The sequence below is a fragment of the Pituophis catenifer genome, unplaced genomic scaffold, assembly GCF_029215685.1.
Source record: "Pituophis catenifer annectens isolate HBS135680 unplaced genomic scaffold, rPitCat1.0.hap2 SCAF_11, whole genome shotgun sequence".
Classification (NCBI taxonomy): Eukaryota; Metazoa; Chordata; class Lepidosauria; order Squamata; family Colubridae; genus Pituophis; species Pituophis catenifer.
The window spans coordinates 25,180,706-25,195,329 of NW_027256891.1; the positions used below are offsets into that span (position 1 = coordinate 25,180,706).

Here is a 14,624-nt window from a genome sequence, read left to right on the forward strand (position 1 = left end):
CTCCTCACTTAACGTTGAAGAGCAGTCGGTGTCCATGGATAGAAAAGAGGTGGAGCTCTATAAAAATGTGTTCTGGATCCCGAGCATTTCTCAAAGGCAAAAAAAAATCTCACAAGCCCAAATTTAGAAGCCGGGAGAAGATGGCAAGTTGACAGCTTGCAGCCAGAGGCCAAAATAGTCCTTCCCAAAATGTAGGGCCTTTACCCAAAATGTAGGGTTGAGTGAAGGGCTCCCCACCCCGTCTCTGAGTCACCATGAAATAATATGGGTGCAAAATTTGCTGGGCCCCACCGAGGATTCCTTTTGTCTTGGGTTTTCACTCCCCTTTTTTTTTTTGCAAGCAAGACACAACGAAACCTAGCAAATTTCCAGGTTTTTTTTTTGTTGTTGTTTTGTTTTGAAGCTCACCTTGCTGGAATGAAGGGATATTAAATACAGCTAGCGCTCAACCCACGACCACAATTTGAGCCCCCAAATTTCTGCTGTTTAAGTAAGACATTTGCTGAGTGAGTTCTTTGCCTCATTTTACGAACTTTCTTTCCCCCGGTTGTTAAGGGAAATCGATGCACTTCGTTAAGTTAGCGAATCTGGCTTCCCCGTTTTGCTTTTTGCTTGGCAAAATGTGATCCTACGACCCCAAGGATACTGAGACCGTCATAAGTACGAGTCGGTGGCCAATTTAGAGCATGCGAGCACGGGGGTGCCGCAAGGGTCGTCAGGTATGAAAAATGGACGTAAGTCGCTTTTTTCCCAGGGCGATCATGACTTTGAACGGTCACTAAACGAACCGTAGTCAAGTAAGACTGGCCGAGTTCAACACCAGGGACGTGAGGCAAGAGACAGAGGATAAGTTGGAGGGCATGATGGCACGTGGTTAGGCCAATTCCGGACCAAGCCAAGAGCGGGATAACGTCGCGGTTTTGAAATCAGATCTAGGATTGTTGTGGCCCATACGTGGCCTGTGCAGGTAGCAGCTGATTCCGACAGCGAGGAGGCTGGTGTGGTGCTGTGTCAGCAGCCTGTGCAGCTGGCACTTGAGTCGGACAGTGAGGAGGCTGGAGAAGATGTGGTGCCAGAGGCGGGGATTCAGCCAGGGCCTTCAGAACCTCCAGAAGCTCCCATAAGTGAAGAGGACGAAGAGGAGGAGCCTCTTCTCGATGCATGGGCGCTCAGAGCTGCCAAAAGGCAGGAGTGGCTCCTCAGGAGGAGGTCTTCTCGAGAGTAAGGCTTGGGGCTAATTGGCCACTCCCTTAGCCTATTTAAGGAGGAATGCTGACTGAAGCAATTTGCAGGGAACAACTTCGTTCACATATCTTCGTGTCTTGTCTTGCTTAGCTTATCAGCTTCCTGCAAATTGCTTCTGGGTGTTCTGCCAACCACAGTAAGCTTTCAGTTATTATTCTTTGAATTCTTGGCGGCTGTTAATGCAGTTAATTAACAGCCGTTGTTGTAAAAGACTGGTTTATTTAGTAAAATAAGGTTTGAACGGACTTTGTGTGTGTTGCTTTGGGGTCCATAGCTGGGGCAGAACAAGGATTGTTCCAACAGAATTAGCAAACTTTGCCCCTCCTGCCCTTGTGGTTCCTCCTGGAGTTATGCCACTGCCCCAATTTCTCTGGCCAGCAAGCCCCAATCCCTTGTGGGGGGCTCCTCATCCAGGGTGATGCCTCTGAGCCCGTCCCAGAGGCTGCAAAGCCAGGGGAGCAGGCAGTTTGCCTGAACACAACAGGACACAAAGGGAAGAATGGAGGCTGCAAAGCGACACAAATAGCAACTCTTTTCAGGAAAGCGTGCTGCGCCATCCGAGGAGGCGCCCGCTGCCCGCTTTCGCTGCCCGTTGCTGGCGATGCTTTCTATTCTTTCCCTCCACAAAAAAAGCAACTTGGCCTAGTTTTTCGCCGCTCGGGAAGGAAAGTGGTTTGCTTTTAATTACTGAAATTGCCTCTTTGTGTGTGGCCTTTATTTTCCTCCCTCTTTCAATCAAGAGGAGGAGGAGGAAGAGGCAGCTAAGGCTGGTTAAAATAGGGTTAGCTGTAATGGGAAAGCAGCTAAAGAGGTGGTAGGTTGGCCCAGCAGCCTTCTGCAAGCATCCTTATGCAAGACACCCACTAGTCTTAAAAAGGGCAGGCCAGCAAGGGGCCCTTTTCGCACATGCTAAAGCCAAGAGACTGTTATCGCATACGTGATTGGCACGCTATCTCCAAATAAATCAAGGTTACGACTTGAAGGGAAGTCTCGATTAGTCTCACATGCTAAACCACCAATTATCTAGGCCAATGTTTCTCAAGCTTCAAGACCTCAGTGGCTAAGACACTGAGCTTGTCGATCAGAAAGGGTCGGCAGTTCGAATCCCTAGTACAGGTCTCCTGCGGGAGCAGGGGGGGTTCGACTAGATGACCTCCAAGGTCCCTTCCAACAATGTTACTGTTAAAAACCCCCCAGAGCTGGCTGGGGAATTCTGGGAGTTGAAGTCCACACATCGAGGAGAGAATCATTTCATTTTCATTTCATTTTATTAGATTTCTATACCGCCCTACTCCCGAAGGACTCAGGGTGGTGCACAGCCAAACAATAAAAACACATACAATACAAAATTTAAAAAATAGAATAACCTGGCAATAAGGAGGAATTTTCTGATAGTGAGAACAATCAGCCAAATGGAACAGAAGTTGCCTTCAGAAGTTGCCTTCAGAAGTTGTGGGAGCTTCATCACTGGAGGCTTTCGAGAAGAGACTGGGCTGCCATCTGCCAGAAATGATGTAGGGTTTGCTTGGACGGGGGGTTGGACTAGATGACCTACAAGGTCCCTTCCAACTCTGTTAATCTGTTAAAAGCCACTGAGCATGGCTACATTAAGAGGGTAGCACTCTTCTGCCAGGGTTTTCACACGTAAAAGACACGTTAGGTGCCAGCAGGATGCCCTGGCTGTAAGGCTACAAGTTCTGGGCTGCAGAAAGCCAGAGGACCAACAGATGGCAGCAAAGCGTTTGGTTTTTCTGCAGCTCTTTGCTGCCATCTCCTGGTCAGTCTAAGGTAAAGGTTCCCCTCGCACGTATGTTCTAGTCGTTCCCGACTCTAGGGGGCAGTGCTCATCTCCGTTTCAAAGCCGAAGAGCCAGCGCTGTCCGAAAATGTCTCCGTGGTCATGTGACAGCATGACTAAACGCCAAAGATGCACGAAACGCTGTTACCTTCCCACCAAAGGTAGTCCCTGGTTTTCTACTTGCATTTTTTACCTGCTTTCAAACTACTAGGTTGGCAGAAGCTGGGACAAGGAACGGGAGCTCACCCCATTACGCAGCGCTAGGGATTTGAACCGCTGAACTGCTGACCTTTTGATCGACAAGCTTAGCCACTGAGCCACTGCATCAGTCTAGCAACATGCAAAACTGCTGCTTATCCACTCCCATCCTTTTAACAAATGCCTGGGCTCCTCTATGGGGGACACAAGGGTCCAAGAACTGACCATATCCAGATCTGAGTGAAGTCCCAGATGGGTCCTGGGTGCATTTAAAACCCAAAATGTTCCCAGGGCGAGTCAAAATTGATTCCAGGTGATCAGGAAAGAAAATTACTATAAAACTGAGATACATTTTTCCTTCTTAGTTTAAAGATGTGCTGAAAGTTATTTTTTCCGGCCTGAGAGAAATCTCTATTTTTGGGTGCAAAAAAAAAAAAAAATGCGATAGGATGGGAGACTCCACAACATGATTCTGTACAATGTAAAAACCGAATCCAAATGTCGAAATTGAAGGACATGAATTGTAACTCAAAAAGCTTTGCTGTATAAAGTTTGCAAAACAGGTTTTCAAAGTGTATTATCTTTTATACGACAGTAATATAAAACCCTGCACTACTATTATGCACGCTTATTATTATTATTATTATTATTATTATTATTATTATTATTATTATTATTATATTGTTGTTGTTGTTGTTGTTGTTGTTGTTGATATAGAGATGCAGCTAAAGCAGAAACAAGTTGATCCGAGTTCGTTCCTCTCAATTAAATTATTTCATTTCCAAACGAAACTCAGCTAATCTCAATAGAGCTTTCCTTTCTCTTTCCCCTACTTTTCCAAAAAAAAAAATGCTTTTTTTTTTCCTCCTCCTCTTCCTCCTCCTCATTCAAGAAGCTATAAATCTTTGGATTGTCTTCAGCTTTTATTCTGTGTTGCCATTCAGAACCTGAATTGCTTTTCATTCAAGCCAACTGTCTGGGGCTGCATTTACAGAGAGAGAGAAAAAAAGACCAATTTAGACCTCTTAAGCATCGTAGAAAAACAGGACAAATTTCCTTTTTCTGATCGCCACTGTGCTGAGTTGCCAGCAAGCATCTTCTCTCATCCTTGGAGCACTCTGTCCTTGAAAATAATCGGAAAATTGGATTTTTTTGGGGGGGCGGGAAGAGTAGTTATTTTTTGTATGGGATTACGGTGACCTTGACTTCTTCAAAATAGTCCTGCAACTCTTCAAGCGACAGAAGCTGACAAAAGAACCTCCATTTCTCATCCTATTTATTCCGTACCGATGAAGATGCTGGGTTGGAAGTCATCATGCAGGGAGAAAAACCGATCGGTTTAACAATGCATCAAGATCATCTCTTGTGCAAGGGCAGATTTTGAACCCGTGGAAGTCTTCCACGGTCACGAAATAAGCCTAAGATTGAAAAATCAGATGCTCGTCAGATGTTACATCTTTTCTATCCTGCTCTAAGGGGTGGAGAGTTGGTCCACTTGAAGAGACCAGAAGCATTGAAGTTTACAGGCGATTGTTACGTATAAACTGGATTGACAAAATCAGAAAGGAGGAGGGGATAAGCCGCCAGGAAAAGCCAAGGGAAATCATCAAAACCATTTTTTTAAAAAAAGGGAAAAAGTTAGAATATTTCAGACATGCGACACTTAGAAAAAAATACGGCATCCTTCACTTAATCCTCCGAGAAAGATTGAAGGCAAACGAGGTCCAGGCAGAAGAATATCATGGCTCCAAAATCTAAGGGACGGGTTTGGACAGAACTCAGCAGCTGTGGGAGCTTCATCATTGGAAGCTTTCAAGAAGAGACTGGACTGCCGTTTGTCAGAAATGGCGTACGGCAGGGGTCAGCAACCTGCGGCTCTGGAGCCGCATGTGGCTCTTTCACCCATCTGCTGCGGCTCCCTGTCACTCAAAATTTGCGTCACAACTGCCAATGTGCGACACCCACCGACACACAATTTATTTATTTATTTATAAAAAAATAAATAATATTTATTTATTTTCAACCCCTGGTAGGCCAACCATGGATAAATCCAAGAAAAGTTTCAGAAGAAAACAGAAGGTTTAATTTAACTACATATGCTAGTTTTGTGGCCGCTCAAGAAATAGTCAGGCACTGGAAGGGTTTTGTGGCTCCCGGTGTTTTCTTTTCTGTGGGAAACAGGTCCAAATGGCTCTTTGAATGTTTAAGGTTGCAGACTTCTGGTGTAGGGTCTCCAGTTCGGGCGAAGGAGGGGGGTTGGACTAGATGACCTACAAGGCCTCTTCCAACTCTTGTCAATCTGTAAAGCCAAGCTGGTCAGCTGCTAGGAACCCGTAAAAGTTGGGAAAGCGCTCGATGGCCGCTTTCTGCAAAGAGGAGCTAACAGACCTGGTTTTAATTAAGGTTGGTTTTGCAACCCAATTTGAATTTTAACTGCTTTATTATTAATTTTTTAGCATTATCTGCCTTCTGCTTCTTCTGTTTTGTTTTGCAACCAGAGTCACTTGAATGACTTGAATGAGAAAAAAAAAAGAAAAAAAAAGCAGCAGGCTGGACAGTATATTCTTCTGCAAGATATCAAAATGACTTTCTTCACTTGTAGCCAGAAGCTAAGAACAATTCAAGTCTCTTTTCTTGGACACTCTAAAATGGGGCGGGAATAAATGCTGGCAGACAAGGTGAAGGCCTGTTGAGGCCGTAAAGCTTTTCTAATCTTTTTATCGAGGTTGCGTTCCTTTAAACAAAGTTGAGTCACGTCAATTTCTTCCAAAGGTGGTGGATTTCGCCACGTAACCAAAATTATGCAGCTTTTTAATTCTCGACCCTCTCGCCTAGCTCCTTAGGAAAACAAAAGCACCTTCCCTTTATGATTTAAGTTAGTTTGTTTGTCTTTTCGTTTACAAGCAAGCAAGCACAAAGCCGGAGATGGCATAACACACGCAATAATTGTTATATTGCAGCGACTCCGTTCCCAGCATCCTCCAACCTGTTTACAAAAAAAAATATTGTTTTATACAATATTGTGCTGGGAAATGATGGCTCTATTTTTGTCGCTTCTCTCCCCTCCGCTTCACCCCTAGCATCTTTGACCGACAAACGTACAATTACCCGACCCCTCCAGGCATTGTAGAGAGACGGCCGATGTGGCATCACCAGGGAGGAGGAGGAATTTTGGTTCCTTCTGCTGAAAACTTGGAATCCAGGGGTGGGCTGTTGGGGTTCGCAGGAGTTCGGGAGAACCTCTAGCTAAGATTCTGTGCGGTTCGGAGAAACCCCAAATCCCACTCTTGGCTGGCCCCGCCCACCCGTCCCCGCCCCTCCCAGGAGTCCCCACGCGGCCCGTTTTGGATGCAGGTAAGTAAGTGCAGGGCGCATACGGAGGCTCGAGGAAGGCAAAAAACAGGCCTACCGGAAGTTCCGGCTTCTGTTCAGGCCGCCAGAAGGGCCTCCGGAGTCTGGGGAGGCCATTTTCGCCCTCCTGGAGGCGTGAGGAAAAGCCTCTGGAGCCCGGGGAGGGCAAAACACACACAGGAGGTTGACTAGGCCACGCCCACCATGGCCACGCCCACCCAGCAACCAGGCAGAGAACCCCTTGCTAAAGATTTTGAAGCCCATTCCTGATGGAATCCCAACTGTTTCCCAGTCTGACTGTTACTACCGGTAGTAATGTTAAGACACTCTCTTTTCTTTGTAAAGGAAAAGTAAGTAGCATTTTAAGATGAGGGAGGGGTAAGAAGCAGGGAGGGGCAGGATTGGACTATGATCCTCAAAACGAAATAAAACATTCTTTGAATTAAGCTCAACTCTTTAAAAGCTTTACGGACACATCGAGGGAAAGCTGGGGCTTCTTGGCTTTGGCACGGATTCAGAATACAACACGGGCAATTTTTTATTTATTTTTTTGAATTTATTATTTATTAGAAAATTTATACTGGCGCCGATTCGCACGTGGCGACTCAAGGCGGCTCACAGGGGTAGAAAGTCCTCAACTTACGACTGTAGCCGAGCCCAGAATTGCGGGTCGTTAAGTTGCGCTGGCTAAATAGGTCACCATATGACCGCGCCCCGATTTTACCAACGTTTTTGGGGTGGACATTAAAGGGAAGGCTACGGTTGTTGAATGAATGGTGCGGTCATAAAGGAAACCCGTTGTATCCAATTGGTGGAGAAGGGGGTTGCTGGAAGTATTCCCCTATTTATGGCAAAGCAGGTCATAAATTGCATAAATCGCGTGACTGTAGGAGACTGCAAAGAGGGTGCAAAAACGCTGCCCCGGAATTCCCTGTAATTTTCCCTTTCCAAAAATTAACCTCTATGCCAGTTACAGCTACGTTAAGTACAGTTAAGACACTGTTCGGCTTTCGAGGCTCAGCTAGGGACAAGAATGAGATCGAGACACTGAAAAATTAAGCTGGGTAGGCCAGCGGTGAAATCTAAAATTTGTTACTACCGGTTCTGTGGGCGTGGCTTGGTGGGGTGGGTGGGTAATGTGACTGGGTGGGCGTGGCCAATTTTTGTTTTTTAACTTTTAAAACCATTTTTTCTACAACCTCTTCGGCGAAGAGGTTGTAAAAAAAATGCTTTCAAAAGGCTCTGACGATCCCAGCGGAGTTGCCTGATCGGCAGAGGCTTTTTTTTTTCTTTTAAATGCCTCTGACGATCCAAGCTGAGCCGCGCAATCATCAGAGGCTTTTTTTTTTTTACTTTTAAAAGCATTTTTTTGGAAGAGGTTGTAGAAAAAATGCTTTTAAAAGTAAAAAAAGAAAGCCTCTGATGATTGTGCGGCTCAGCTGGGCATTGGGGAGGACAGGGATTTTTGCTACCGGTTCTCCGAACCACCCGCCTCCATCGCTACCGGATCGGGCGATCCGGTCCGAACCGGGAGCATTTCACCCCTGGTGTAGGCCCATGGCAACGAGGTGAAGTAAAGGTGTTGACTTTTCGTTTTTAAATTGCAATGACAGGCGTCTTATTCAAGGAAGAGCTGACCGAAACAGCACTTTTATTCGCCTTAATTATCCCACGGTGCCAAAGCTCAACAGTGACCCTTAGGGGACAGAAGAAGCATTTTCACTGAGGGCTCCATGGTGCTCTCTGACCCTGGTTTGTTTCCTTACAGGCGTTTCATGGCTCAAACTAGGTTAACATCACTCAGTTACCTAGAACTGAGTCATGAAACGTCTGCAAGAAAGCAACCAAGCTCAGAGAGCACCAAGGACCTCAGTCCTCCTCCTCTTTCTCCTCCTCTATGCACATCCCTCTAGCACTGATATTACCTTCTTGGGTCTGCAAGAAAATAACCAAGCTCAGAGAGCACTGAGGACCCCTTATATAATTATTTATTTGTTTATTTAGAAGACTTATTGCTTTTTGTTCCATCAATCTGTCCTTCCAGGACATTATCCTTAATAGAGCTGAAAAGGATCATAACAGATTAGACCAGGGATCAGCAACCCACAATGTGGCAAGGAGCCGCATGTGGCTCCTTCATCCCTCTGCTGCGGCTCCGTCACCCAAAATATGTGTCACAACCGCCAATGTGCGACACCCACCGGCACACAATTTATTGAGCTTTTCGACCCCCCCCCCGGTAGGCCAACCATGGATAAATAAGCTTTTTTATATATACATAGCATAAAGGTAAAAAACGATATATGCAGTGTTATCTTCATTTTAGATGTCAAAAGGGTTTTGTGGCTCCCGGTGTTTTCTTTTCTGTGGGAAAACTGGTCCAAATGGCTCTTTGAGTGTTTAAGGTTGCAGACCTCTGGATTAGACTGTGGTCGGATGACAAGGTCAATTTATTCTTGACTGCTTCTGAAGAACCAGCTGTGTGGGCTCCAACACTGGACGTTTTGAATCAAAGGTTGATCGATCAATTCTTTGGAGGGGAGCTGAGAATTCATACCCTGGGCAGAGGGTTGAACAAAAGACTTCAAGCCTCCTGATTCTATGAATCAGACACCCTTTGTCTGCAGGAAGTAACTCACGTGCCACTAAGAATCAGGAACTACCAATAAAGGAGAATATTTGTAGCTCAGGGGTGAAATGAGAGGTCCTTGGTGGTCCCCGAGCTTGCTTGTTTTCTTGTAGACGTTTTATTACCCCAGCTAGGTAACATCATCAGTGCTAGAAGAGAATGGGGATTTGTGAAATGGATGAGAAGAGAAGACGAGGACGAGGACGAGGAGGAGGAGGGCTGTGGGGTCCTTGATGCTCTCTGAGCTTGGTGGTTTTCTTGCAGACATTTTTTTACCCAACTAGGTAACATCATCAGTGTTAGAAGGAAATGAGGGTTTGTGGAGTGGAGGAGAAGAGGAGAAGCGCTGATGTTATCAGTTAGGGTAATGAAATATTTGCAAAAAAACAAGCAAGCTCAGAGAGCACCAAGAAACAGGAACTAAACAAGAGTCAAAATGAAAGCATATCTTTCAAGAATTGATTCCAGATGTTGCCAGGGCTGCAATTTCCTCCAGTTCCCAGCTACCACGCCTATAGTTCCATACACTAATATCTAGAGCAGGGGTGCCCAAACCTAGCAACTTTAAGACTTGTGGACTTCAACTCCCAGAATTCCCCAATCAGCCATGCTAAGCTGGGGAATCCTTGGAAGTTGAAATCTACAAAAATCTTAAAAGTGCCAATTTTGGAGACACCTGATTTACAGGATAACAGGCTGAAGACAGCTGTACATCCCATGACTCTGTTGGGAGTTAGTTCTCCCATCTGAAGAAAATGCAGACCGGGGTCACATCACACATGATTTAGGCAGTTTATTGTATAAATAACTGGGTTTATACAAAACCCGAAATCACAGTTTCCATACCTTAATGAGCGAGTCTCACACAATGTGCTGGGACAAAAACCAATTGCTTAGTGCAACGTGTGAAGCCCAATCATATCCTTGGTTAGAGTTCAGTGCAAGCATATACCACGGATACATCCCATAATATACACCCAGACCAGCCAATTTATAAGGAAGCGATCCAACGTCGGAGAAATTGCTGATGGTACAATATTTACAACTCGTTAGGTATCAAGGGATCATCCAGAAACTACTACTACAGCCATTTCAATTCTTTGGGCTCAGCGGGGAATCTATATGACTGCATTTTGACTGTAAATGCAGCATTTCCAATACGTAACATAAATTTACTCTATCAGAGAGGAGACAATAAGATCAGCAATGTCGTAGAAAAATGAGGAATTTAAAAGGGCCGTGAAAAATCATTGTAGTGCAACACAAGCAGCAGTTGCATAATTTGGAAGCTTTCTCTGACAAAATGCAAATCTTTTGACTTGAAAATGATCACTGCATTCAGATCTGAAATATTTCCAGTGTTTGATCTGATCCCTCTTTTTTCTTTCTTTCTTCTTCTTTTTTTTTTTTTTTTTTTTACCAAAAATCATTGGTAAAAACAACATGAGGAAATCTAGAAATCCAATATAATTAAGATTTGGGGGAAATAATTTAATTTTGAAGCAAGCATGGCTCCTGATCAACATTTGCGAAATGTTCATTCCACCAATTTGTGGGAGCCACACATTACTTGTGTGAAGAAAACAACAAAATTCCAGTCATGTCAGAGGCAGCCAACCATCTCACCGATGAAAAGAGGGAGGGGAAGATAATTTTCGTTATTTCACAACAAATAATATACAACATATTACGAGAGAATTCCCTCCCCCACCGCCAAAAACTGGCAATGGGACGTTCAGGCCGAATTCCAATTTCAAAGTCATTCCAACACATGATGTCCATGATTTTCAGCAGCAATAAAAGAGGAATAATGTTACTGCAGTGAGGTCACTTCTTTGCAGACATTAAGACAAGGCAGCAAATTAACAGGCTGCCAACAGAAAGATGCTGAAAGTAGCAATTGATCAACCCAAAGAACATGTGACAAAACAAAACTTTAAATTTCAACATGGAGACATTTTTGCATGGCCAGATAACATCTCTTGGGTTATAAATTGATTGACATCTTGGTCCATTAAACAAGAAAATCTCCTCCTTAAAGGAATTCACTCCTTGGTAGTGAATAACAGGAAAACTGAGTTCAAAATCATGGCATTTGACAAAACCCAGTATCTAATTTTTTGGGGGGGAAACAATCTTACATGAAAAGCTATCACATAGAGTGATAGTCTGGTTCAACTTGGCATCATTGTTCTGTCATCGTACAGAATAAACACCAGTTCCAAAAACATTTATTTCTCTTAGCCGTTAAGATCAGCCGTTCAGATTGAATCCAAAAACTGATCTCCCTCCCGAAGACCTAAGAATCCAATCCGTTTCACTGATATTGGAAGCTCAAAAATTACCTTGATATTACCAAGTCTACTGAAAGCATTATCTATTATCTACTTACGGTGCAGGGAGTCCACGTTTTTTGTCTAGAAAATTTATCAACGTTTTCTGAAAGATACTCAATTTCTCCTCTTGCTGGTTTTTTCCCAGCTGTGCTAAATTTTGGGACTCCTGAAACCATGGATTCATACAAACAAAACGAAATGTTTCCGTCCCACCAAACTCATCCAATTCAAGCAGGGACTTCTGAAAGTCTTTGAGGTTTGCACCACACCTACAAATCTTCCTTTGTCAGGCAGCCATTCACCTCTTAGTCCTGCTTGCCCTCCCGCCACTGCCGGGAGCCTTCATTCCATGCTACGTACACAAAAAGAGCAAGGACAATGTGCACAGCGACCACGGCCACAATTGCAGCATAAAAGTAGCTGTCTCTGTTAGACATTCCAAAGATACCTGGAAAACAACAACGAAAAGACAGAAACGATGAAAACTTACATATAATGTGTACAAAGAGATCAATAAAGAACACGTACTCTTCCATGTTTTGTTAATCGAAGATTGTGACCTATGTAAAACATGTCTAATGTTTCCCGAAATTATTTCAAATTCTTTTATCATTCAAAAAAGAACAGCTGCTTAACACCGTGTAATAAGGTATACATTCTTTATGTTTTAATAAGAGACCACAATGAAATGATTCTCAGCCTTGGCAACTTTAAAGATGTGTGGATTTCAACTCCCAGAATTCCTCAGCCAGTATGAAGTCCACACATCTCCAAGTTGCCAAGGTTGACAAACACTGCTGGAATATATTGAGATGTAGTTAAAAGAAATGTTAATATAAAAGGCAGACAATTACCTTCAAATATATACGCCTTTGTTGAGAAATACAATCCAATCGGTAACATAATCATTAAAGCTGTGAAGAACAGCATTGTCCTTAGAGTTGAGGCTAATGAAACTTCACTTCTACCAAAAAAAGTCAGAACAAAGAAAAAGAATTATGTTTTCAAAAAGAGCAGGGCAATTGCTTTAGAAAGGAATATTTTAATTTTGCAAAGTATTACCAAGAAATTGGGTTGAATCGTTGCCCTAGTTATCATCTACCATAGATTAAAAAGTTTTAAGGCAATTGTGGTTTTTTTTTTTTTTTTTTTGCGGAGCAAATTAGTTTGAATCAATGCTGGGTTTTGAGACGTCTACGTATCTAATTGCATTATTTCCAGTAAAGATACTTGTTTCACTTAAGTTAGGCAAACCTTTTATTTATACCAAAATCAACTGACACAGCCAATCTTGAATTTTAAAACCTACAGGAATCAATGTCAGAGATATCTATATCTATATCTATCTATCTATAATATTTATATTTTGCTGATAAATAAAGGGAGACTAGTATAGATCTATTTCAAGCTATTTAGCTCTCATCAGCTAGCCATACCCAAGTAAGGGTGTGTGTGTGTGTGTGTGTGTGTGTGTGTGTGTGTATAATATAATATATATATATTTGCTTTCTTTTGTCGTAGGTTTTTGTGTGTATTTTTCTTCAACCAGGTATTTTCCCACGTAACCAAGTCTGCAGCCATAGCTCAGTGAAATCACACCCACTATCCTAGGCTTCATCAGAGAGCAAGCAAGCATTTTGCTGCCTATTGGGAGACTAATATAGATCTATTTCGGACTGATTGGTCCTCATCAGTTAGCCGCACCCTTACCATATATTCCCTCCCCGCAGAGGCTAAGTATTTGTGTGTGTGTGTGTGTGTAGTGTTTTTCTGTTGAAGCACCTGGTCTACCCCAATATGAGAGGGAGCATACTGCTTCCCTTTCACCTTTCAGCTCCAATCCAGGAGCCCTCAGGCAGTCGCTTTCACGACAAACTATTTTGTATCAAATTTATATTTTGCTGATAAAGAAATCAATGTATGTATGTATAATGTATTTATGTATGTATGTATTAAATTTTGTATTGGTATGTTTTTTATCCTTGGCTGTGCACCGCCCTGAGTCCAATAGAAGGGCGGTATATAAATTGAATAAATAAATAAATAAATAAATAAATTATACACACACACACACACACACATAAAATTACTCAGAAAATACCATATAATATAAAATATATAGAAAATATTCAGAATACCATAACCTAAATTGTCCTAAATTGCCTGGGATAATTGCTAATTTTCCACTCTTCCTTCCAAGCAACCTAACCCTCCTTCCCCTATGAGGAAGAAGCCCCAGATATGCGGGGGGGGGGAGCGGGGGGAGACCCTCCATTTTGAACCAGGGACTCAAATTAATTCCTCCTTTCCCGCCCCCCCCCGGGCTGAAGACTTCCCCCCCCCCAGCCCCAAGAGCGGCTCCCCCCGGACGGCTCCCCGTCCTCACCGGCCCTCGGGGGGCGAAAGCGCGTTGAGCGCCGCCTTCTCGTAGCGCTCCATGGCCGAACGGCGCCTCCTCCTCCTTTTCCAGCCCTCGAGGAGGACGCGAAGGAAGCCCCTTCCGGTCAGCTGACCGCGCCTCGTGCCGGCCTCTCGGCTCGTCGCTCGTCACGTGACCAGAAGATGGCGCGCATGAAAAGAGAGAGAAAAAAAAGGAGATTCTCCCCCGGCATGGAAATTCCTAGAGAGGCTATCTATATCTTCGGCATAGAGACGGAGCGCCAGAGCGTCTCCAATGCTTCTCTTTCCCCCCCCACCCCCAAAACCTGTTGTCATGGTGAAGGGTGGAATTCCAGCTTCCATAGTTTTCCAGCCAGGCTGGGGATGATGGGGCTTGGAGTCTAAAGGTGTGATTGGAAGTGGCAAGCTCCTGTTTTGCTGAATACGATCATCATCATCATCATTTCAGTGTTATAATAAAATTAAATTTATATGCCACCCAATTTCCCAGGGACTGACCGTATAAATAAATCGGTATAAACGACCAATACAATTTGCCATCTGGGCAGATGAATGCAGAATTGCATCTTAAGTCTGGCATTGAATTTCTTAGGATGTGCAATTGGGATAACCTTTTAAGCACCCCAAACGAAGCTGCCAGAATTTCCTGTTGCTAAGCAGAAATAAAC

The 14,624-nt window shown here is 43.8% G+C and overlaps 1 protein-coding gene across 3 annotated transcripts in view; it reads right to left on the minus strand.

Moving 5' to 3' along the window:
• Positions 1-14,025, minus strand: part of VMA21 (vacuolar ATPase assembly factor VMA21) — a 29,167-nt gene extending 15,142 nt beyond the window's left edge. Inside the window, exons 1-4 of one of the 3 annotated variants that reach the window (XM_070952002.1) lie at positions 13,943-14,025; positions 12,411-12,520; positions 11,859-12,004; positions 5,096-6,226 (exon numbers count right to left, since the gene is read on the minus strand). In XM_070952002.1, the coding sequence (XP_070808103.1) occupies positions 11,862-12,004; positions 12,411-12,520; positions 13,943-13,995 (306 nt within the window). In that variant the 5' untranslated portion in view covers positions 13,996-14,025 and the 3' untranslated portion in view covers positions 5,096-6,226; positions 11,859-11,861. Of the gene's footprint in view, positions 1-5,095; positions 6,227-9,998; positions 12,005-12,410; positions 12,521-13,942 lie in introns of those variants that run through there. The other 2 variants (XM_070952003.1, XM_070952001.1) reach the window with 2 other exon arrangements.
• Positions 14,026-14,624: the final 599 nt, after the last annotated feature.